Source organism: Atractosteus spatula, chromosome 5 (genome assembly GCF_055471065.1).
Source record: "Atractosteus spatula isolate fAtrSpa1 chromosome 5, fAtrSpa1.hap1, whole genome shotgun sequence".
Lineage (NCBI taxonomy): Eukaryota > Metazoa > Chordata > Actinopteri > Semionotiformes > Lepisosteidae > Atractosteus > Atractosteus spatula.
In genome coordinates, this window is record NC_142710.1 from 14827363 (window position 1) to 14852337 (window position 24975).

Below are 24975 nucleotides of genomic sequence, written 5' to 3' on the forward strand. Positions count from 1 at the left end.
CCTGGACTGAATCAGTGTATTAATGGCTTAACTGGAAAGTTCCATAGCTGTGATCTGAAGCAAGCAAGCACATAACTCAATAACCTGGAAGACTCTTCATACTTTTGTTCAAGGGCTTTACATTAGTGCTTGGCACTGCCAGGGTGCCTGCCACGGGGAACAGTCCCACCCTGGTTTCATCTTCTCCTTTTTATTCCATTCACATTGTCTGTCCTGCGTCTTAGAAAACATGCTTAGGGAATTTGTGCACCATTTCCTGTTTTACAGGAATATGAGATGTATGCATATTGGAAATACCCCTTCTTCTCAGACATTTTATAATTAATCAGTTCTTCCGTTTGTCAAAAAAGTAAGCCATTTATTTTAAGTGGGTTCGGTTATTTTTAACTTCTGTGGGTTAGGTTACCACATTCATGTGTCTTTAAAGTGACACTGTACTTGCATTTTATATACAGTACACAATTCATAAAGGCTTGAAGATTTTGAACAGGACTTCAGCTATTTAAGTATTAGTGTCACATCAGGGACAGATGTCACTAGTCCATCTGGGGGAGATTGTCGGCTACACACTTCTTTCTGTGCAGAAAAGAAAAACCTCCACAGATCTTCCTAGAAGCTTTCAGAGCATCTGAATGAGACATTCATAAACTGTGGGCTGTGCTCCATCCTCAGACATATACTAAACAAACAGGCTCCACGGCTGTGTTCACAAGAAAGAGCCTTCATTGAGGGAACTTCACAAGAGGCAGTAGTGTTCATTGTTCACAGAGCTGGGCCCAAATGTGTTCTGTCCAGTTGAGGATTTGGGCAGTCTGCAGTGACAAAGATTCATTTAAAGGGATGTAGAAAAGTAGCTAATTTTTATGTTTAGATTGGACATGGAAAATTTATTGTAGTAAGTCATAAGGGAATTCTGTCATCAAAAGAATGGGTTGTATGTCAGAATTCTCTTTTTGTGAAGAAAGGAAACTGGCTTCTGGGAAGACTGCTCTGCAGAAATTGTGTTTTTCATGCAACATCTTTCCTTCTTTATATAAAAACACAGTCCTGTGGTGATGATCTAATGAAACTTTAGCCAGTTAAAAATCCCAATAAGCCTGCATTTTGTTGTTCAAAGCCTTTCCGTTTTATGAATAGAGGAATCCTATTCATGATGACGGGTAGCTGAAATAATTATGTTTGATTAGTAAGTATGACGGATTAGCTACTCCGACTCCACAGTTAATTGGCTGGTCATGTACAGGTTAACGTGAGTTGCCGTCATGAAGTTTAAGATTTTGTTCAGGGTAAATTATAATTTGCTAAATGCCATGTCTCCTCTTTCAGACAACACTGTATCAGTAAGTCAAAGCTGGTATCATGGTGGGAAACACTAGTGGAGGCTTTGCAAGACTTCTCACACATTTTATATCTCCCGATTGCGTCTCGGATATATCTTTACACAGCAGTATCGATACCATTTCTTTCGATACACTCAAAATAGACCTGTTGCAGAGAAACTAAAATGTAAAGAGCCAAGTTAGTTCTGATACACACATTTGTATAAAAATGTTTTCACACCTTGAGGTCTCTTTTTTTTTTTTAGTTTGTGTCTCGGAAGACTCATGGCAAATGCCATGTTTGGACAGAGAAAAGGATTTTTTAGGTCACAGCTGTCAACAGAAAGCCATGGGCACAGTATGAATGTTAGAGCCACATGACCTCGGTAAACTGAACATCTCTGGCCTGGATAACTGAACGCCTTGACAAGAATAGAAGAACCAATCCCCTCAATCTCAGACCTGCTGAACAGAGGGCTTATAAGGTAATCTGTGGGCAGCTGATATGGAACTCTGCCAGAAACACATTTTCCTTAGCACTTCCCAATACTGCCACAATAGTGATAACATCTGTTTAATACTGCTGTCAAAATGCTGGAATGTGTAATTTTCTTTTTTTAGGATAAGCTTATGGTGGAAGCTTGGGAAAATGTTGATAACTCTACTGCCTTTGTGATGGTTTTACAAACGTCTGCTCCCCTGATCACCTGACGTACCGTACGTAACATCACTGTAATGGCAAGGTCATGTGAAGGGCTCAGGGGAGGTAGGAGGATATGCAGCACATCAGATCTGTGTGTCCATGCAGCTCTTTTGGGACTCGTGTTTCTGAACAATTGGAGCCTGGATCAGATCCAGAACTAATCTGCAGCTGTGCTGGAGTAGTCGGCTGCAATGCTTCTCTCTCAGCTTGCTTGGTTTGAGGCCAAATATCTTTTCCTTCCAGCCAGCAGCACTGGTGTTCAGTCTGCACTTTTTCAAGCTGGTTCAGACTGAAAGTCAAACCTCTCTGCAGCACCAGTATTGGAGCACAAATAATCTCTTTTGAATCAGGCTAGTGAGTTAACAGGGAGGAGTGGTACTTGTGCTTCAAATTCCAGAGAATTTAAAATAATTCAACACACTTTTGTCCTTCTCCATAGATGTATGGAAGTACTTTTTGCATTTCTGGGTTATATAAATATGAGGATAGATGCCTTTTACCATAAAAGCTGAAAGCACAGCCAGTTCCCCTGGGTGTGTCAGTGTCTGACACGTCCGTTTCCAAGTTCTTGCTTCTTCCAAGTGAGTGCACTGGTTTGGCAAAGAAAAAAAGAATATTAATGTGGACATGAATGCACTAATGGTGCACTTTCTTGGGAAGAAAAGAGAAGTTTTTGGAAGGGTCACATTGCTACGGACATCAACAGCAGTCTTGCCTAAACTGTGTGTATCATGGTGATGAACATTATTGTTGGAAAGTCCCTCTCACTCACTGGCATTGCTTCACAGACCAAGAATTCTCTCCCACAGGATATTAACTCACTCACCACTAATTCTGCCCTGGCCTGGTTAAGAGCTGGCACACAATATGTTGTCGTACTATTATGTATGTATGTAAGAAAGTACTGTAAGTATACATTCTCGTGGCCACTGGATTGTTGCCTTTTTTAAAAAACAAATTGTGATTCGTTTCAATGTCCTGCTCCTGGTGAACGTCTGCCATTTGCCAGCCTGTTGCCGTGACGACAGGTCAGATCAGCACCTGGATCTCTCCGGAAAGCCGAGAAGCGGAGCTCATTCTGGGAATGTGAGGCTGTCCGTGCAGGTCTCACTCCTCCATCGTGCCACCGCTCCACTGAATGGAGCTGGGAATCGCGCCTCCGATACAGTAGAAGAGGATTGTGGAAAATGCCAAACGTGTTAAAAAACTGTTCTACATAAGATAACCAAAAAGATAAGACCAAACGTTTGCCCCAGGGAAGGGATGAGCTCCTAGAGGTTTATCCTGAAGCCACCTCATGGGCTGATCTTGTCATCAGATTTGAGCTTTGGCCTAGTTAGGACCAAGAAACATGGGCCTTCGGGGAAAACCAGGTTGCTGCTGGAAATCGTTCCTGATCATTCTAGCCTCAGTCTATTTCTTGTTCTGCACCCTGCTCTGGCTTTTCCAATGGTGTCTCTTCTGCGTGGCCCGTTTCTGAAGGAAAGTCTCCAGTGTCTCCAGTGTAAGGTGATTGGGCTGTAACACAGGTCTTGTGTGGATCTCAAAAACCTGTTTATTGCTGTGCACTTGTTAACTGTTCCACGATGGCGATTCAATTATATTTTTAATTAGGTAATGGTTGTTACTACTGCTTTAATTCCAAAATGCTTGCTAAAACTACTGAACTGTAGTGCCCACTTCTTTTTTACAAAACGCAAGTGATTAACAAATTCACTAAACTAAAGAAAGAAGAGAGTTCAGAGAAGAAAGTTTCAATTTGGAGAAAATGACCTTTCCTGTGTAGCTATAGTGTTGTCTAATTATTTCCATGCACTTCCTTGATGCAGCTGCTGATGTTGCTGTTTTTGTTATTGTCTCTGAAAATGGAATTTGCCTTGGGCCTCTGAGTCAGAGTACATGAAGATGTGTTAGAGAGGTCACACATGGTAAGCCAGTCGAGGACCCCAGACCCAGCACCCTGATTGTCGGTCATGCGCCCTGAACGCGGGCTTTTACAAAAGAGCCACTGTTTTTCATCAATGCTACTCCACAGAAGGCAAGACAAAAGTGTAGTTCTATACAAAAGTACTTCTCAATATTTAAAAGAATCTTGGAGATGTCAGTAGGAATTGGGGAAGGTAATGCAAAGCAAGTGAGCTTCATCCTGGACAATCTGCAGCACAACATCTCAAGTGCTTTCCAATACCACAGTAGGAGTATTATGTATTAATCTGAGTGATGATACAAGCAACGTCCTGCACTGCTGCAGGAACAGGGTTGTGGATCAGGTGTCACAGTTCTGAATTCTTTCCGGAAGGCTGTGGGTTTGAATCCCAGGTGAGATCTTCCATTGTGCCCTTGAGAAAGGTACCTCACCGGAATTGTTCTAGTAAAATACCCAGCTCTAGAAATGGGAGGAAATGTGTGTCGCTTTGGATAAAGCGGCAGTCAAATAAATTAGTAACAGTTGTATTGCCCATTCAGGAGATCTTAATCCTGAGTCAGACTCTCTGTCTTCTCCAGTTTCTCAGCACAGCCAAAACCCTAGGTTATCCTCTGTGTGTTCCCCATGTCTTGCTTTTATAAAAGAAACGATTAAGATTTTATTTACGATTTTGGCTAAGTTATCCTCTGTTTAGTTTGGCATGAAGAAGCAGGATTCCCACGAAAAACCATAACTACAAATTCCAGCACAGATTCATAGGGTCCTTAGACTATTCTTCTGCAAAGAAGCACTTGATAATAAACCCCCAGCCTCAACAGAAGTTAATGAAACCCGTACGAATCAAATGTTTTTTAGTTACTTAGCCCTTGATAAGAATGCCGAAACACCTCTCGAATTCAAGAACAGGAAAAAGGAACCATCAGTATCACCACAGTCAAATCTTTGTAGACATTCTGTAAAATGGTGCGTTTACCATTTTCTGTGAAAACTGCCAACTATGATTATTGGTGACGTATTCATTAGGATTATCTTACTTTGTGTCATCACCCGCTGCTTTGTCCACATTTGCGCCGGAGCTGGATTGGGAAACTGAAGTGGCTGAAGAGTGTGCAGCCTGTGTGGCTGTCGGCTGCAGGGCTCTCAGACTCCTCTCTGCTCCTCGGTGCTGTTGGTGCCACATGCCAGGTCACCAGTACCTAAATGAATGGCGCCAATATGAGCATCCTGCAGTTGGACTTTCTTCTCTTAAGCTTAGGCATCCTTAGACCCAGACAAGCATGATTTAATAATGCAATTCTGTTGGTCAAAAGGCTTCAAATAGAACAGATATTTTTTCAAGCATTGGTTCACACCGTATTAAGCGAAACCAATTTTTTTTTTTACACACGCTATATGTATGGATACAGGATGTTTATATTTATATCTATCCTGATAAGGGAAAGAGCTCTAGATTCATAATGGAAAAATGAAATGGAAAACGTTGTGGAGAAGTGCGGCACAATTAAGGGGAGATTAAATATTAAATTTGATTACAATTGTTAAGATCTAGATGCCTGCAGTCCACATGGGAGATCAAAAGCTGCAAATCATGACAGATGTGAAAGCAAGAAAAAAACTGTAAGCTTTTTGAGGAGAGTTTTTTTTTTAATCTTCAGATGCAAGTGTATTCCTGTTAATCCCATTTTGTGTTTGCATTGACTGCAGAGCTAGCTGAGCGACACATCACAAACCCCAGCTTCCCAGACATCCTCTGAAAAGCACAGACAGAAGTGACTGCTGGAATTAGGGACGTTTTACAAGGCTGAGGAATATTTTTTGTGACCCCTGCAAAAAAAAAAGTCAATCAGTCACGTCAAAGCCTGCAATGTGAATTTGATAATTGCAGAGGCTGACACAAAGATAACATACACTTCTAGAAATCTATAGTGAAGCTGATGGTACGAAAACATTTAACAGATATGACAGTAATAAATGATAATCCAGAAAGACAGACAAAAACAACTAAATGTTCTACTGGGGGAGGGGATCTTCGTGTTCCACTGTGGCTGTGAAGCGAGAATACATCGCACAGGAGTGTGCTTGAAAACAGAACCACGTTCTATACTGACCTTGACATCTGATGCTTGCTTAAGATGTTTTAACCTAGTGTAACCGTATTGCATTTTCTTATAGTTTGCTTAACAGTGTGTGACCATTTGAAATAACTAACAAGTCCTGAAGAATTATTTTGGACTAGGATTGGTTAAATGTAGATAAAAGCAAAGGAATTGTTTGGGAAAGAAAATTTAATGCCCACGTTACGCCTTACTGAGCACTCCATTTGGGCTCATGTGCTATTATGTAATGCAGCTTAATACTGGAAGAATTCCTCTTATTATGTAGCTTTAATATCAGTGGTGATCCTTCGTTGAAATCTGTGATTTCTGCGGGACGCCTTTGCAGGGTTGACCATACCTTATGCTATTTCTATACTCCGTCCGTTTCCTCCCCTCATCAAGGAATACTAAAACAAACGGGACATTTTTTATGTGCAGCTTCTCCTGGCATGTGCAGTTCAGCGACATCATGAACAATGGGCAAGGAGGCCTGTCTGGCCATGGGAACCAGAACTTTGCTGCACACTTTGAACACAGCCATCAGCCAGGGTGACACTGACTGCCTTGTCCGGACAGCGAGCCCCTCATCTGTGTTTCTGTGCTCCGAGTATGCAAGCACGCGCACCTCAGTGCTGCTCATGGAAGTCCGCTGAAAAGCTTGTGACAAAAAACAACCCTTATCTGCTTTACATTCCTTTCTCCTGGTGCTGGAACAACGTCAGCTGAGCGCCTACATCCCCAGAATTCAGAAAAGCATGGGAAAATCGGAGCTGGAGCGTAATTATACAGCCGCCACTGTTTTGGTAATGTTTCTATTTTTGTGTAATAACCGATTACCGTAAGCAGCCATAGTAAAAATATCAATTTTCTTTTAGAAATATGATGGAGGAATTAAAAATAAGGGCCTATAATTTATATGTTGCTTTTAATTTTTTTTTATTCTTATAAAATATGGTTTTGCATTTGATCTCTGGTCATGCAATGTTCATTATAACGACTTTGTCATTTCATTATTTGCAATGGGCAGTACAGTGGTGCAGCACTGAGGCCCTGGGTTCAATTCCTGCAGTGCTATCTGCTTGCGGATTGTATGTGGTCCCCTTGTTTTTCGTGTGAGTTTCCTCTGGGTGCTCTGGTTTCCTCCCAAAATCCAAAGACACACTAGTAGGTTAATTGGCGTTTGGGAAAATTGGCCATTGGCGTGGGTGCGTGCATGCGTGTCTGTGTCTGGGCTGGTGTCCGGTCTGAGATGTACCGTGCTTTACACCCATTGCTTGCCAAGATAGCCCCCGGCTCCCCAGCTTCCCTGAATTGGAAGAATCAGTTAGAAAATAGATGGATTATTTACCATCAACTTCAGCTGATAGAATGACTTCACTGAAATTCTGTAGTGGCTGTAGTTACTTACATAAATTCTAATAACCCCTGCATGGTCTCAAAGTTCTCAGGAGTATCAGGGTTTTTGGACCATTGCTATGAGGGAATCCGCAATCGGGTTGATTATTTTGATTGTCGAGAGGGTTATATAAATGAAATGCAATGTCCAAAGCACAGCTGGCAGTAAAGCTGTCGTGCCAGAGCAGCTCTGCTCCCGTGACAGCTGGGCCAAGCAGGAGGAAGAGGGAGGAGAAGAGGAAACTCTAGATTAAATATAGACTTCGATCCCACAGATACTGCAGGAGTGAGAAGGCAGAGATGATGATAGCTGTGGCTGCTGTGTGAAGATGGCCACTGGGTCTCTTCTGTCCTTTGCCTGAATCAGACATTCCCTGAAGCAGACCGGAAGGACAGTAGATACTGTATGCGAGAAGAAGGAATATCCCTGCAACAGCCATTCATGATTCTACTAGATGGAAGTGAGAAGAAAGGTTGAGTAAAACCCCACGCTTCTTCACAGGAGCTGCAATGTTTGCTCAACTGCAATAATAATGAAGAGCCAGTACTTCTGCGCACTCTGCTTTTGAACATCACCTCTTTCCTGTCACGCAGTATCCAGACAAGTCAAAAGTTATGGATCTTCACGCATCAGATGGTGCGTGCTGCTTGCGAGGAGGCTGATGAAATATAAGATTGGCAATGCAGATGCCGAAGGACTCTGAAGAATGCAAACATCTGTGCTGAGCGAGGACACGCGTCTTCACTCCCAAGACAGAAGCACATTTCTAAAAGACGGCACTCGAGGGAGGATGTTTTGTTGGAAGTTTATCTTTATTAGTACTGTGTAAAATCTTTTATTTCATGAAAACATGTTACGTACATCTTTCCACAATTCCTGAAGTACTGCTGTTAATACATGTAACATAGTAACTAAGAATTTCAGCATTCCAGTATCTTATGTTTAAGCTTTGTTGGAGTACAAAAGTTGTTTCCCTCCTATAAAAGCTTCTAGACAGTCATCCTGATGCATAAGAAATAAACATGGGTACAAAGAGCTACTTAATACATAGGTTTAATATAAATGCACCTGTAACTACGCCATCCTAATAGTTTAGTGGGATATTGCTCCAAAACCCATACGCTTGTAATACAAACTGACATCGTCACCTGTGAGAAAGCAGACTTTATATACAGTTTAGACATGGAAGAGTTGTATGCCTGTGTACCACGGAGAACAACGCTGACAGAGAAGATATGCATGCAAACCCCTTTCTTCCTCATTCCATTTGTTTAACAGTGATGTAACAAATGAATACAACAACAACAACAACAACAAAAAGAGATATTCTGTAATAATCAACGTAATAAAGTAACACGAAAATCTAGAAAGGTACTGTGTAGTAAAGTAAATGAAAGTTAACTGAAATGTTGTCATCACATGCATAGTGTCCTGAGCCATCAGCAGACACCTTGTCAATTTCCAGTACCTACAGCTGGCCCCTGGGTAAATAAATTACAACTGCCCTGCAGTCTCCAAGTGTTTGTTGTAAGAGTTCTCGTAAAACCACATCAATTGTATTCAAATACAGGATGCTCGTGGATAGTAGAGAATAAGCTGAGTGAGACAGGGGAATTCAGCGCTGAAAGTGAGAGGATCTTTCTAATGGGACCAGTATACCTCCTGCCGCACTTGGAAAGCGGATTCATTTTCAGCTGGAACAGTAAAAAAAAAACAACTAACCTCTTCTTAATTCATTAATGACCTTCCAGTTCCTTACAAAAAAAAAACACTTAAAAAATCTCTCTCGGCATCATCTCCGTTCACATTAAACGGTTTCTTTTTTGTCATCTCAACCGAAGACATTTCTACAGCACGAAAGAACAGCCAACCCTTTTCCTGCATTTCACAAAACTGCTTTCCGTTCCCATCCTATACATTACAAGAGCCTCATGTCGCGGCAGCCTAAATGTGACTTGTGAGTTCTGCGCCCCTTCCGACGTACCTTAAGTCACAAAGCTAAAAAGCAAAAGGGAAATAAGCAATAAGCAAATAATTGCTTGATAATAAGAGGGTTGGCAGTTATCGAAAGTCATCAAACCAGTAGAAGCAAGGGTGATCGAGTAGCTTACAGATGAAATCAGATCGTGGACCCAAAATATCTGACTTTTTTATCAGAAATATGACAGTAACCTACTTTAACCTGGTGGTAAGGCACAGAGGTTAGTACACTGTGAGTTTAGCTTTTAACAAATCAGTGTGAACAATAGAAAAGTCGACCTAATGTATCTGTACATCTCAGGAACATTCTTCTGAATTCTGGACGTTTACATTTTTCTTTTTTTTTTGTCTGGGATGCTCAGTAGTTGATCTTAGATGTTTTAAAACGGTACTATATTTATTTTTTTTTTTTTTTTGCTGTCCAGCAACAAACCTCATACCTCTTCAGTGAACCCCAGCTTCAATAAATACTATATGTTCTGGCCAGAGCAGAGGCTGCGGAAGCAGGCGCTCAGTGTAGCGGGGACTCCTGCCGCTCTCAGGGTCGGTGGTCGGGGCAGGGAGGGGGCCGCGACGGCGGTGGCCCGGGCGGCCCGGGCGGAGCGCGGGCGGGCGGGGGCCCGGGGGGCGGCCGGCTGAGGGACGTTCCCCGGGAGGGCGGGGCGCTCTGGGGCGGAGACGCAGGGCTGGCGATCAGGGGCAGGTGGTCCTGCGGCGGGCGGTCGGGGCTGGGAGTGCGAGGAGGAGCGCGGGGAGGGGCGCGGCTCGCTTCTTCTTTCACCCGGGTGAAGTTAATGCAGCGCCCCTGTGCGGGAGGAAGAACAGGCAGAGCCCAGCGTGAGGAGTCGGGAAGGGAGGAAGCGGCACATTCAGGAAGAAATAACTAAACCGTAAAAAAAAAACAGGATGGGACAGTATTGGGCAAAATCTGAAATGAGAATGATCAAACTGTAACCGCGGTTTGTTCTGCTGGTGTCATGCACGTTTGTTCCTTTTCACCACGGTCTTCTTGGCTACACATCCTTTGTTTTTCATAGATTCCCTTATTATTTACTACCAAGTTATACAATTCCCTATAAAAAGAAAAACACATGGTACATACAGGTATATAATATAACCCGAGTTCTCACAAGCTCTGTTGCAGCAGCACTGCGGAAATGTAGTCCTCACTGAAAAGTGACTTCTCTGATTTTCTTGGTCCACTATAGCGAGTGTGTTTTTCATCAGGCCAGCTCTTTGATCAAATTCTGTTTTGATCACAGCATGAAATATCAAAACACACCCAATTGTGTCCTTATATTTAAACCAGGAAAGTCTGTGAACAACCCAATGGCACTTATTCCGAGCACTCATTGAGAAAGTGGGAGGTGATAACTTGATACCCCTACCAACAATAAACGAATGATATACAGAACAGGGGAGAAATGTAGATAAAAAAAAACACGACAAAAAATGTAAGATTATTAATTTCAGACACAATTTCATGGAGTCATCAAGGTTTCTCCACTGGTTTCTAAACATGTTGACTACAGCAAAAAGCACAGCAACACTTAATGTATATCCAGCCCGTTTTGATACACAATCAAGTAAGAACCCCTAAATCCTTTTGAATTACTTTCACATGAGTTACAATGAGAGGGGCCGTCAGTGTGTTGCCAGTTTCTGCCGCGCTGTTTGATTACTTGTCAGACAAACAGATGGAGAGTTTAAAGGCCATGAGCCATATTGTGACAGAAGAGATTCCCTTCTTTGTTGGGTGTGCTTTTAGCTCTGGATTAAGGGTAGAAAAGGAATGGCCTAGTTTTTTTAGATACAAAGAAAAGCCTTCTGTCCCAGAAGAGAGCATGCTAAAAAAAACCCACAATACTTTACATGTATAATACAATGAATATATCTATATTGTAGCGTAACATTCTGTTGCAAGCGCAAAATAATCCAACTCTGCAGATCTAGAAGAACAGCCAGAAAGTGCTCAATCGAACGTACAATTTGTGATTGGTGGTGATGTCTGGAGGAACGACATGCATTAATGTCACATCCTGTGAATCGCTCTGTCCTGCTACCTCCTGTAAAAGACGTTCAACTCTGCCTCCCTCCGCAGTCGGCTTCCCTCTAAACGCCTGGCTGTGTTTTCGTTAGGCTGGGTAAGGAGGGCAGCGCCGCTTGAAATAAATGTTTCTCCTGCGGTTTCTGTCCTACGAAGAGCAGTAACCCGTTTTCACGGCCCTCACCGCCCTGCTAGAGAAATCCCGACAGGCTAACGAAGACTGACAGTCATAATGCCGCTCATGCACCTCCACTGCCATGTTGTGCTCCTGCTGTGTGGCATGCATTAAATCTTTAAAGCACCGTGTCAGAGTCGCATCGGTTCAGCCGCAGTGAGTGATCTAAACCGCAGCCACGGTCTCTTCCCCCCCCCGTCTCCAGTCGGAAGGCCAGCCTGTCCGTGCAAGCAGAGGCGAAGCTTCCTGAGCTCTGGGGCTCCAGCTGACTGCCTGGCCTGGACCAGAGAGGGTGGCTGAAGCACCATATGGAAAGAGCTTCCCCCCCCCATCTCCTCCCACATCCGCACAGTACTCATGAGGCTCCCTTCTCACTCGGGCCATATGTTCGCTCTTGTGCGGGGCTGTTGCTGTGCTGCTCACCAAATTGTCCTTTTCGCTGCGCACGAGCACTGAAACGGACGGGCTTGCCCCCCGCCTGACTCCACCAAATCAATCACGGCCCCCCTCGCCTCCCTCACAATGGTCCCTCACAATAACACGCTGGCCTCTGGTTGTAAATGGCCTCATGTCATGTTAGGGGGGGCTCTCTGTTTAATAAGGTATTAAAACAGACCACCAAGTATCCGCTTTCTGTGCCACCCCCACCCCCCGTTAGTGAAACCTTGGAAGAAAGCCACGTAGGAAATCAATGGAAAGACCTGGAGAAGCATTCCTCTCTCCTTGACATGTAAATTCAGGGAAATAAAAAGTTCCCCTGGTAACTGGATTCAGTCTCTCGGAAAACGACGTCTCACATTTTAGCCTGTGTCGGGAATAAAACAAACCGAGATAAAACACCAAAAAAAAACTCTTGAAATTGTCTCTGCGATTTCTTTTCTGCGGGGAATGTATCGATTGGCCAGTAGGGACCATTGAAGCTGAGCACTTTGACCACAGCTCCTTTGGCAGAGGACAAAAGACAAAAGAAGGACAAAGACAAGCTTCAAGTGGGCCTCTTATTCAGTCAGTAATTACAGCAACAACTGGACAATAAAACTAACTCCTCACAGAAGCAGCAGCGCAGCGTCTTTGATGTGGCCTTTTGGTAAAGGATTTGACCCAAACGTTCCTTCGGTATATCCACATCGCTCTACACGGTGCCAGGAAATTGTGATTGCAGTTGTTTTAACATGGGAACAGGCAACATGACAACTTGACATTTTAAAAAGCCAAATGTCGGCAAACGGAAAACAATTCAAATGTATGTGGATATAATTGCTGATAAAAATTAATAATAAATCTGTTAATACAAAACTTCCGCTTTCTGGAGTACATCTCTGTCCATATATTGTTGACAAATAGCATGTTAGAAAACAGTGATTATTATACTTAATCCATCCACCTTTCTTCTATCTGTTTAATGCAATACAGGGCTGTAGGGGAGCCAGAGCCTATCCCAGCAAGCTATGGGCACAAGACAGGATGCACCCTGGATGGGACATCTGTCCATTATGGGACAGACACACTCACACCAAAGGGCCAGTTTTCCCAGAAGCAGGTAGCAGCAGCCCAGGAAATGAACCCAGGACCACAGCACTGCAAAACTGCCATGCTAACCACTGCACCATTGCGCCACCCCTGTCGTATTTAATAAAAAAAGCAAAATAATCATTTTTGAGTCTGAGGGCCAATGCTGAAGTCAGCTATGAAAACAAACACATTTCATAACAGGTTTAACTCTTTGTTGTGCAGAACATTTCAACACAAACTCTCCACAGCTACTGAAATGACAAAAACATCTTTAAGATACACCTGGAAGGTTTAATTGCTCTCCTGTCTCCCATATAACACGCAGATCTTTCCAAACCCAAACAAAGCAGCTGTTGAGAGCTCTTCCCCAGCCACGCAGGCTGTGTACTTATTCCTTTTTTTTCTAAACCAGGGTTTGAGAGAAGAGAGGAGAGGGGAGCCTCTTAGAGACACACGAACATGCCACTGTGTTTCAGGGTCAAGATGACATTGAGCAGCAAACTGAAATCCATTACTTCAACCTGCAGGTGGGCTGAGAAAACAGCACTCTGTAGACAGACTGGGGACTTTAACAGGCTGTTTTCCAGTACAAAAACAGTGTTCCCTTACATGTTGCAATTTAATGAGAGTTGGACATTAAAGTGAATTTAGTTACAGAGCTTTTGCCTTTTTACACAGAAGCACTATTTAAAAAAAATGCCATTATTAAATATGGATTAATTCTGACTACTTTGCTTGTAATTTAAAGGAAGTCATTTCCCTGCATATAGCAACACAGGACACTCAAACCAAGCTTAAGTGAATGGTACTATTCAGTGCCTCATTACCATGACTAACTCCTTGGTGATAGAATAATGCTTCATAGCAGACACATTGTTTGCACTGTTGTTCTGCTGAACCACTGCAAAGCCACAATGTGGAGAAGCCACTGCAGCACAGCACATGGAACTGAAAAGCTTCCTCCAAGCACAATGTGTAGTTTTTTTTTAAAGATCATATAATCATTAAGCAGAAATATTACAGGTTTTTCATGAAAGCATTCACATATTTTTTTTTCATTTTGAAACTTGATAGGCCTTTTTCCTGCAAAAGCTAACACAATAAGACTTGAGTTCTAAGATAAAGAAAAGCTTCTTGTCAAATAAAATGTTTTAATTTTAAGCTTATTAATGTACTAGTTCACTAAAAAAAATGACTTTTTATTTTTCTCCTAATTCTGAAATTAAACAAGTATTTTCATGAAAGAAACAACAATTATTTGGATAGGATAGGACCTTTGCCTGTTTTCAATTTAAATGTTTATTTTTCCTACTGTTTAATTAGAAATCTATAATTATAGTTTTAAATGTTCCATTCTTGTCTCAAATAAAGAATGGTTACAAAAGCTTACATTTTATTTTTTAATTAGGCTGATTTTAACTACTAAGATGTAAAGCAGACAAAACAAAAGACAGACTTTTCCACTGTGGGGTAAAAGATATTTTACTGCAGCATTACGTGCTTTGAAAAAAACTATTCAAGACAGATAACGTTATTCAAAACATAGTCACAAAGGGAGTGGAATCACATTGCGATACCCTTCTGCTTGGGTTCAGATAAACAATATACCGTGAACTGGTCTGGCCTGGTTCACAGACACAATGCAACTGCTGACCACTTCAGTCACAGCATTCTTAAGCAGCATTTCAACAAACCAAATACTCCCTTCTTCATTTTAACCCTCACACTATTGCAAGACCAAAACTTTCCCTTTGATCCAACCCTAACCCAATTTCTCTAATCCTACTTCCAACTTCAAACCTATCTGTTATCCCAGCTCCAACTCTAGCACTAGCCTTAACCTTTGCCTCACCATTATCCTGACCCTAACCCTAACCTCAAAATACAACACTAAACTTTGACCTAAATCTATACAGAACACAATCTCCAGTCTTAACCTACACCCTCACCATCCTTCCACAACCTAACCTAAGCTTTACCCTCCCATTGACCTAACCCTAATGCAGCCCTAACCCTAATTCATGCTCTAATTCCCACCCTGATATTGGCAACAAGTCTATTTTGTGATACAAAATTTAAAAAGAGGAAGTGTCTCTTTTTTAAAAAACATCTTTGAATAGAGGAGTCTAAGGGTCTCTGCCAAGAAGGTCTGACTTAAATCCTACAATAGCCCTGTCTTTAAACATAACCCATGATTCACTCTTAATACTAACCCTAACCCTAGCTTCAACTCAAACATTGCCATTACTCTAACACAAAGCTTAACTCCAGTCATAACCCTAAATTGAGTTTAAGCTGTAATTGCAACTCCAAAACCATGTGTAACAGTAACACATACTCTTACTCCTTCTCAGACTTTATCTTCAACCTGAAACTGGTGCATGTGTTTTAATCAAGGAGTCAAATCGCACTGAGAGATCCTGTGATTTAGTTCAGGTTCTACACCTGCTGATTCGATGATTTTGAAGAAGAGATGTAATCTGAACCAGTTCAAGCCAGCCCCTTCTGAGACCATTACTGTCTCAGCAGTGACGAGCATGAAAATGGTTTGAAAACAAAAATGGTTTAAAACTGATCACTAAAATTAAATACTACAAAACTCCAATAATATAAAAATGTATTTGTGACCTGCAGATAACTTTTCCTTAACATCTTATTATATTACTAACAGTAATGTCCCTCTTACTCCACAGCTGAGTTTTGCTTTTCAAGAAAAATTCGTTTCAGCCGTCTTGGAATTTGGTCAGTTTATATTCTGCCAAAAAGACAGCAGACTTTAACATATTAATTGATTGTAATAAAACATTACATTCGATGTACATACCTGATCCCCAGGCTGGGGCCTCATGAGTGACACCTGATCATAGCCTCGGCGAAACAGTGCCCACAGAGCGTCGAGTTTACCCTGCGAAACACAACAGGAGACCCATCAACCCCAAACACAGCAGCTTCAGGGAGCATCCTGCTCTTTGCACTGCAGGTGAACTCAGAGTGTGTCACCTGGATGTGTGTGAGAGAGTGTGTGTTACCTAGATGTGTCTGTTTTAAGAGTGTGTTACCTGGATGGGTGTGTGTGAGAGAGTGTGTTACTTTGATGTGTGTGTGTGTGTGTGTGTGTGAGAGAGTGTGTGTGTTACCTGGATGTGTGTGAGAGAGTGTGTGTTACCTGGATGTGTTTGTTTTAAGAGTGTGTTACCTGGATGGGTGTGTGTGAGAGAGTGTGTTACTTCGATGTGTGTGTGAGAGAGTGTGTGTGTTACCTGGATGTGTGTGAGAGAGTGTGTGTTACCTGGATGTGTTTGTTTTAAGAGTGTGTTACCTGGATGGGTGTGTGTGAGAGAGTGTGTTACTTCGATGTGTGTGTGTGAGAGAGTGTGTGTGTTACCTGGATGGGTGTGTACCACTTTCTCTGCTGTGGCTGCCTCCTGCTGCCCTGTTTCCTGGGTCTGGGCTCATACGGTTCAAACTCTTGCTCTGGCATTTTGATGACGGCATTTTTGGGTTTTTCTAGTTTCGCTCCTTCTTCTGTAGACCCTTTGCCTCCCCAGCGTACCTGAAATTTGCATACATGCTTGAAACTTGAGCTACAACCTGTGCTTGAGACCAGCTCTGTTTAGCAGAGATAAAAATGATATTGGAGCTTTAAAAACAGTCATCAGATTCTGGGACCTACTTCAAAGGCATTCCTGCCATGTGTGCTGCAATGATGGAAAAAAAAAACCCTCTCAAAGCCTTATACAGTATAAGCTTGTTTACGACGAAAGAAATCATTAATCTTGTAGTAAAGGTTCTTGTTCTGAGCACTAATTAGACATAAGCTTTACACTAGTGTTCAAGCCAAAGAGTCAAGTCCATTTAAAAATGGAGAAGCCAGAGGCAAGAGACAACAGGGTCAGCACTGTGTTTCCTTTAACGTGATCTCTGCCATACAAACAGCAGAGCACACGAAGGAACCTTACCGTTCTCGCACAGTTCTATAAGCTCCAAATACCACTTGCCTCCATTCTTTTTATTCCCCCGACACCTCGCCCTCCATAGTACGACGCGTCAACAGTGGGCCACTTCTTCTTTGGCATCCCGTCCTCATCGTCCGACTCCTGAGCACAGACCAAGCAGCTCTCATCAGAACTCAAAGAAAATGAGCGTCAGGCCGCAGCTCCAAGACTCGGGGCCCCTGGAGTTCTTTCCATCATCAGCACGTTTGCAAGGATCCGGATTGTCGTCAGCTATTTCAGACTTACCATTAAAATGATGCCAAATCTATGACTTCCCAAGAAGCAAGAATAAGTCAACGTGACTGACACATTACTTAACACCAATGTGCCCCTTCCCTGGGATGTTTCTAAAAACAAACATACTAACATTTTGGAAGGAACATTTGAGTATAAACACTGCATTTTAAAGCAGGCCTGCAGTTGTTCGTCTAAAGATAAGGCTTGATATTTCAGAATTCATTGGACCTTCTAAATTATGAAGTCAAACTTAAAAACATCTGGCAAGTCACCAACGCGACAAATTTCTAAATCAGTACATCATGGTTTGTCACTGAAATTAAAAATTCTAGAGAAGCCGATATATGCACTCGGGCCTTAGTGTCAAAGGAGTTTGGCTCAAATCCTCAAAACGCAGACGTACAGTGGAAAAGAAATTCAACAGACACTACAGCTGTTAGCAGCTACCCTCTGGGAATGAACAAGAAGTCCATTATATTTTCCTGCTCTTTTCAAAATGCGTTGACTTCTATTAACAGACAGTTAATCCCTTCAGTGGCAGATCCAGCGCAATTAATGCTTCTTTCTCTCCACCAGCTTTTCTGCACAAAGCTTATCTACTCCACTCATGCTTTTTTCTAAAAAAATTAAATACATTTCATCATTTAAAATTCATAACTGTACAGTATGTTTGACACTTGCAAAACTCAGCTGGCTTAAAAGGGAAAAAAAACCCAGTTTCCTTAACTGATCCAGTGTATTGATAAAAACGGTTATTTTTTTTTAATTGGTTGACGATTACAATCCCCTGGGACATACATGCGGCAGGACTCATTAGACACTGAGCCTGTTACGGAAGGTGACATCACCCCCCTGGAACCTGGACAGCACTGACGTGGGCCATCTGGGAAGTGGCGCTGTGTGTTTCTGAGGCTGAAGCTGCCCTCGGGCGGCCCTGATTGAATCTCAGCATGGAGAGGTGCTGCACTCGTCACAGACGGTATGCTAGGCCTTGTGTATCTATACTTGCTGTATGGCTGTAGTCGGGGCCTGGTGAGATCAGAGGAGGACGGCTAACTTACCGGCTCAGGAGGAGGGGGTGGAGGCGGCTCTTTGATCACCTGTGACACAAGGCAGTGTAAGACGTTAAACTCACTGTAGCTGGGACATATCAACACGCAATAAAATCCCACTTATTTTGAATGCTGTGGCAACAGACATCGAAGTGTGCATTACTGCAATAGATCTGTGGATAAATATGTTAGGATCCAACTTCTCGGATCAACTCTATCGTCTGGTGCCGCACCCAAAAGCTGAGGTATGAAAACGTATCCTGGCATTCAAACTTTTAGAGCATACAGAACACCACACAGTCAACAATACAAGCTACACACGACTGCTGCGTGTTTGCCTCCTTACTTTGAGAAGGTAAACGATGTCTCTGAACTTCTGTTAAGGATGTCTTCCTTTCTAGCTATTTCAAGCCATTAGGGTTCAGCGCAGATAAGACTAAAATGACAAAGCAATGAAACTCACCACAGTGCAACACAGAGGCCAGAACCACCACATCAGTAAAAGTGCCAATAACAAGAACAGGACCAGAAGAGTGATCAAAAGAATTGTTCCGTCAAACTGCAGAGAGGATAAAACAAAACCACAGTCTTGAATCTTAGCGCACGTAGATGAGCAACAAACACAGTTGTGATTTTTTTGTAAAGGCGGTAAGAAGATTGCTGTGTGAAAAGCACATGCAGTACAATATCCCCTGACACTGACAGGCAGAGCCGCTTGGCAGCTTTGGATATAAAGTACCTTCAAACCACCACAGCCAGGGGATTAAAATGGCTGCGGAGCGAGGGGTCTGAGGAAACTTACTCAAGAAAACGGAAACCCTCTGAGCAAACCAAGAGAGGAGGAAGAGCAGGAGGAGGAGATGGAGTCTGTACAGGAAACGAAAAGAGCAGGAAAGCAAGAAATCTTTCAGTATCGAACTGAACTCAGAGGACAGTGAAAGTGAAAGAACAAAGAATACTAGAAAGAGGAGATGGCCTTTCACTCCTGAGGAAAGACCGTATTACACATTCATTTGGGGGATAGGTAATTAAGTATATTTAGGCATGCAAAGGTTGCTCAGTGAACTGACTGACATGCTGAGTCAGCTTAGAATTTGAAAGAGATCTGGAGCTGAGGCTGACGTCTTTTACTTACACATTCTGTGCTGGTAATGTGGACAGAGCTGGTGATGAAGGTCAAACCCTCATTCATGCTGACCTGCAGATAAACAACTCTGAAAGAGAAGCACAGTTTTGAAATTAAATTATTCACTGGCTAATTTTGTCACGTTTCAAAGAGCTTCTCTTTAATCTGCGTCTGCACATCACTTAAGTGTGTGTTTTCCATGTGCAAGAACTGAATACATCAACCTTACAGCATTAGCTGAATGGAAGCAAAAATTAATAAAACTGTCAGATGAATAAAGAGATGGAGAACAGAAAAGATCCCAGCAAATTCTCTCTGACAGCTGCTGCAGGGCAACACACAATATGATTGTTTAAGCATGAAAGATATTTGCTTTATGGTACCAAACCATCTGAAAACATCTCTGTGGTGGAAATTATTTATCCCAGCATCTTTCAGAGCATGTGCACACATTCAAGTCTCCTCTGCTTGGCATCCAAAAATAGCAAAGTCTTTCCTGTACTAGTACTAGTTTCAACTTGCCCTTTTAATGAGAAACTACAGACTGTCAAAACCTTTTATCAGAATAATGATACATCTAAGAATTTTCTAGAACTCGGGTCAAATGAACTGATAAAATAATAAACTGACAAAATATAGACTGCTCACCAAGGTAATCAATAATTTCACGCAAAACAGTGTTATGCTGCAAGAGCTACAGAAAAAATGACACAGGAAGGATTGTAAAGGAAAAAAGACCACTCAGCTCATCTTGCTTGTTTGGTAGCTTGGTAGCTAATTTGAGTCTAAAATTTCATTCAGCCATTTCTTGAAAGATCCCGGAGTTTGGGCCTCAGTCGCCCAGGTCAGAAACCTGTTTTAGACACACACAACCCTTTGCATAAGAAGCATTTCCTAATCTGTGTACCACACCACTTCGCCTGTAGGTTTCATTTTTTGTTACCTCATGTCCTTGTTTCACTGCCGAGTGCAAAATAGTTTCCTTAGGCTGAGCCTGTCTGTTAATCTTAGGATATTATTTATTTGCATAACATCTCCTTAACCTGTCCACGTACGACAATCTCATGAGATCAGGAATCATTCTTCTTTGAACTCTTTCTAAGACTAAACTAAATATGATTTTTTTTACACAAATATCTTGAAACTATATCTGACTTGCCTGACACTGCACTCCTGGAAAACTTGGCAAATAAAAAATGTGAAATTCCAAGTTGCGGATAGAATTTTGAGATCCTAAAGATATGTTATCAGCAAGTAAATTTCATTTCAGAATCTACATAGTTTATAACAAAGACTGCAAACAAGAGTAATGTACATATAAAATATACATATCAAGTTATAGTATAATGACATTAATTAAAGAAATCTCAGAACCAAGGTTTCTGAGGAACTCCATTTTTTTTACTAGTCACTTCACTAGAAAAGCAGTAAATCGTTTTGATTTCACAACATAACTTAGGGAGAAAACTCAAAGGTAAATTGGGTACAATTTGTCATCAGAGCATGGCATGTGAAAAAGATTACAAAAAGGTATTTTACTCTTTTGGTCTAACCTTGGACCTTTGTACAGCGTGAGAAGAGCTGTGTCAGAGGAACATCAGAACAAGGGCAGCTGAACAGGAGGACAGATTAAGCCACTGCAGCCATTAGTATTATACTAGAGCAGGAGAATCAGGCATTGATACTGTTTCAAGAGACTAGATAATTTCCGAAAGTTCTTAAAGAAACACTAATAAATTGTAAATTGGAGAAGGACTTTTGTCGTAAAGGTCATGGGAAAAAATAACAATAAAGCTGGAGATTTTCTTGTTATCTCTTGAGAAAAGATGTATAAGTGGATAGTGTTCGAAGGCGGCAGGAGAGGTGTGATCTTCTAGGACTGGGGTGACAAGGGAAGGCATGTGTTTCTGTTCCATAACTCACTCTCAGTCAGCAAAAAGCAATTTCGGCAGACACTCAGCTCGTTGGCACACTTGTTAATGTTAAAACAGTGAGTCTTCGATCTCTGCTTTCGTAAAAGGCAACTCACAGGTTGCACAGAAAGGAACTCCTTTTTAACGCCAGTCTGGGGGACTGGGGAATCCTAAGAAATGAACTACTTTACACAAAAGCTGGTGGCAGTCTGGAACAAGTCCCCCAGCCATGCTGTCGAAGAAACCAAAGGAAACAAGTGAGCTATAGGGACTGGGTGTCCTCCTCTCATCTGTGTATGTCCTGACACTGTGGCTTGTGCTCTAACTGTGGGTCTCCATATAGCCTTCCAATGAGATCTCTGATTCCTACTTTAACTGTCCTATTGTACCCTACAGTAAGTAAGGTACCATTAGTACTGTTCACTTTCGCAAGAAGCATGAGCAACCGACTGAAAACATGCAAACGGGGATGTGAAAACATAAGTGTGCAAGCTCGTTTTATAGTTTTCCCTTGTTGTAACAAGCCAAGACAAGCCCGAGCAAAGCTGCAGAGCAACCGAAACAGGCAACATCCAAACCACTTCAATACACGAGGTACGCAGCTTAAGGTTTAAATTTCAACAGAAACAACAGCAATAAAAAAAGAAATCATTTTCATTTGCCAGAAAGAGTTGCCCTGCCGGGAGGCCCTGGGTTTCAGAAGGAGAGAGCACGGCGCTACTGTCACTCTCCTGCTGCGGGGGGCCTCAGAATGGAAGAGCACAGCAGTGACATGCAACTGTTGCGTGCGCGTGGCGGCAGACTAAAGTTCCAGCCTCCTTACATCTTTTCTTGCTAAGGCGTGTTTAGCCCTTCCAGGCGGGATACTGGGAGGGATGCGGCGGAGTGATGTTAAGGCGCACGGTGACAGCGCGATCTCGTTTTGCGTCAATCAGTCGATCACCCCGACTTCTGAGAGCGTGTTCTGGAGGGCTGCAGTCATGGCGCGTTTGAATGAGAACACTCACCGCCGCTCCGTACGACACGAAACACGGAAGAAATCTGAATCAAGTCATGTGCACCCCGGACAACACCCCACGGTTCGCTTCCTCAAACCATGCCTTCCATTCACAAATGCCTGGTTACTATTCGTTTCAAGAGCAGCTATCTGTTCCCATATTTACTACAATCTGTGTTGGATTGCCATCCTCACACCCAGAAGCATAGGGCACAAGGTCCCAAGTGGAACTGTATCTAGAAGGGGATATCAGTTGTCAATATTAATTAATATCCATATTTATGTTAGTCTATTGTCAATATTAATTACAGTTAGAGAAATACATCATTTTATAGTTTACTGACATAGCTTAGCATGATTGCTTATATCTAGTGATGTTTGGAGGAGGTGATGGGATTGTAAAAATACTGTACTAGGGGGTGAAAACACAGTTAATGTGTGGCGAAACATTGACACTCACGGCACTAAATATACAAAGCATATTTTAAAATATATTCACTATGTGCTAGAGTCGTACCTATAAAGTGTAAATTGGCGTTTGAGCAGGAGCACTTTGCATAATCTGCCATGTTATGCAGAACGGTTCAGAAATTTTAAAGCAGCACCTTTTCAGGTGAAAAACTGAAAAAAAGCTTTGGTTGCGGGTGACATCCATTGAGTTTTAACTCAACTTAGAAAAAGATCTGGGAAGGGTTTTTCAAAAACACTAGTCAGCCCCCTGTGTTGATCGATGCAAGATCTGTCACAAATGTAAAGGTTTATCTGCTCCAGTATACCTGCCTGGTATGAAGCTGCTCCTCTGCCTAGTCTCCGAAGATGGGCAGATTCAAAATTGTGAAGAAAAACAAAATCCTTCTGAATTCTGCAGGCTTGCACGCCTCTAATCTGTGTGCAACATTTGTGTAGCAATCCACAGTCCAGATTAGACTGCACAGCACCTATATATCTGTTTCTGATGTATCAGAAAATGAACTGTAGGGACCCTGCCACCACTATGCTGCCTGGAGACTCCACAGAGCATTACCAGAGAGCACTCTGCGTCTTCCTCATTCCTGTTTCTCCCACCCAAAAGCATTCGGTGCTCATGCCAGTATAAATAACCCATTTGCCAGCAAATGTAATTCATTTCACCGCTGATTCTCAAATGCATTGTCCCTTTGGCTCTTACAGTTGAGTTCTTTCTACTCATCCCCTCACTGCTCCTGCAACTCATCCACTCAGTTATAATAGGTTGTGTTTTGCCTTAGGCCCCATTACACCCCAAATGGTCCATAATTATTGCCATTACACTTCAATAGAGAATAAATGTGGGTGCTTGCCAGGTCTCATAGCTGGGAGCATACCTGGAGGAGACGGAGCCATGTTGCGCCAAGAGAAACCACTACCTCTCGGGAGGCTTGTCATACAGGAGGTGTATAGAAGTACATGGTGAATCTCTTTGTGCAGGCGGAGCTTGTATAATACAATTATTTAACGATAAGAAACCACAATGTGCCTCAGTACAAGTGGAAGAATGATTAAGGTTCCCGGATTTCCTGCTAGGATAAGAAATTCCTGTGCCTTGCCGTCTATGCATGGTTTTCCATATATTTCCAATACAATAATCATCCATACATTTCCTCTTTTAAATTTACATGACGGGAAATAATTGCGTAGTCATAAAACAGATTTAATCATTAAGCTCTTGAGGTTTTTTAAATATATATTTTAATATATAAAGTTCATTGGAACTGTACTTAAAAAGAAGATAACCAAAAGGCACATAAGGTATATCACAGCATAATGAAAGGCATTACTCAAAGAAAAGACATCATATTTCATGGCCATTTCAGTACATCATTTGTAGTTCAGAAAGGTCAGGTATCACTGGTAACCAACACTTTTCCAGGACTTGTTTTTGAAGCTGAGGTGTCATATGGAGGAAAGCTAAAATACATCACAACCACAGTCATGTGAACGCATTTAAGGATTTTTTTTTTCAGCGAAGGTGAAAAAGAACAGAAGTGTGGGGCCAGATAAATGACACATTTACTTAACAGCAACCAGAGAAAGGAAAAGCTTGTCAGAATTCAAAATCCCAAACACTTCTTGCAACAAGTTTCCACACCAACGTTCCTCGAGGTGTCCAGAACCACCATAATTACATACCAAGCTCTGTAAAGGATGAATATCAAGTGAGGCCTGACTGAGCTGCAGGGGGGAAAAAATGCTACAGGCTTTCTTCAGGCCTCTCTTCACACATCTTTTTCAAACTGGGGCCCTTGTTCGGCAGGTTTCATGCTTGGGGTGGCATGATCGCTGCCCTGGGCACAGACAGGGACTCCCGAACAGTTTCTCACACAAGTCAGTGCAATACCAGCCTCTCCCCACGACTGGATGAATCCCTGTCTTGTGCCTCCATACGTCGGGGCTGTTTGTCTTTGCTCATTAGAAAGAGAACTGCTGATTGATAAAAGGGATGTTGCATGAGATGGTTACGACTGCATGAAGGAACAGAAGA

The 24975-nt window shown here is 42.3% G+C and overlaps 1 protein-coding gene across 1 annotated transcript in view; it reads right to left on the minus strand.

Annotated features, from left to right (window-relative positions):
* Positions 1-8234: 8234 nt before the first annotated feature.
* The window catches only part of antxr1d (ANTXR cell adhesion molecule 1d), a 34242-nt gene continuing 17501 nt past the window's right edge, over positions 8235-24975 (minus strand). The window contains exons 12-18 of the mRNA XM_088917942.1: positions 19575-19653; positions 18903-18998; positions 18449-18487; positions 17154-17252; positions 16541-16708; positions 15980-16060; positions 8235-10226 (exon numbers count right to left, since the gene is read on the minus strand). Coding sequence (XP_088774068.1) covers positions 9960-10226; positions 15980-16060; positions 16541-16708; positions 17154-17252; positions 18449-18487; positions 18903-18998; positions 19575-19653 — 829 coding nt within the window. The 3' untranslated portion in view covers positions 8235-9959. The remainder of the gene's footprint in view (positions 10227-15979; positions 16061-16540; positions 16709-17153; positions 17253-18448; positions 18488-18902; positions 18999-19574; positions 19654-24975) is intronic.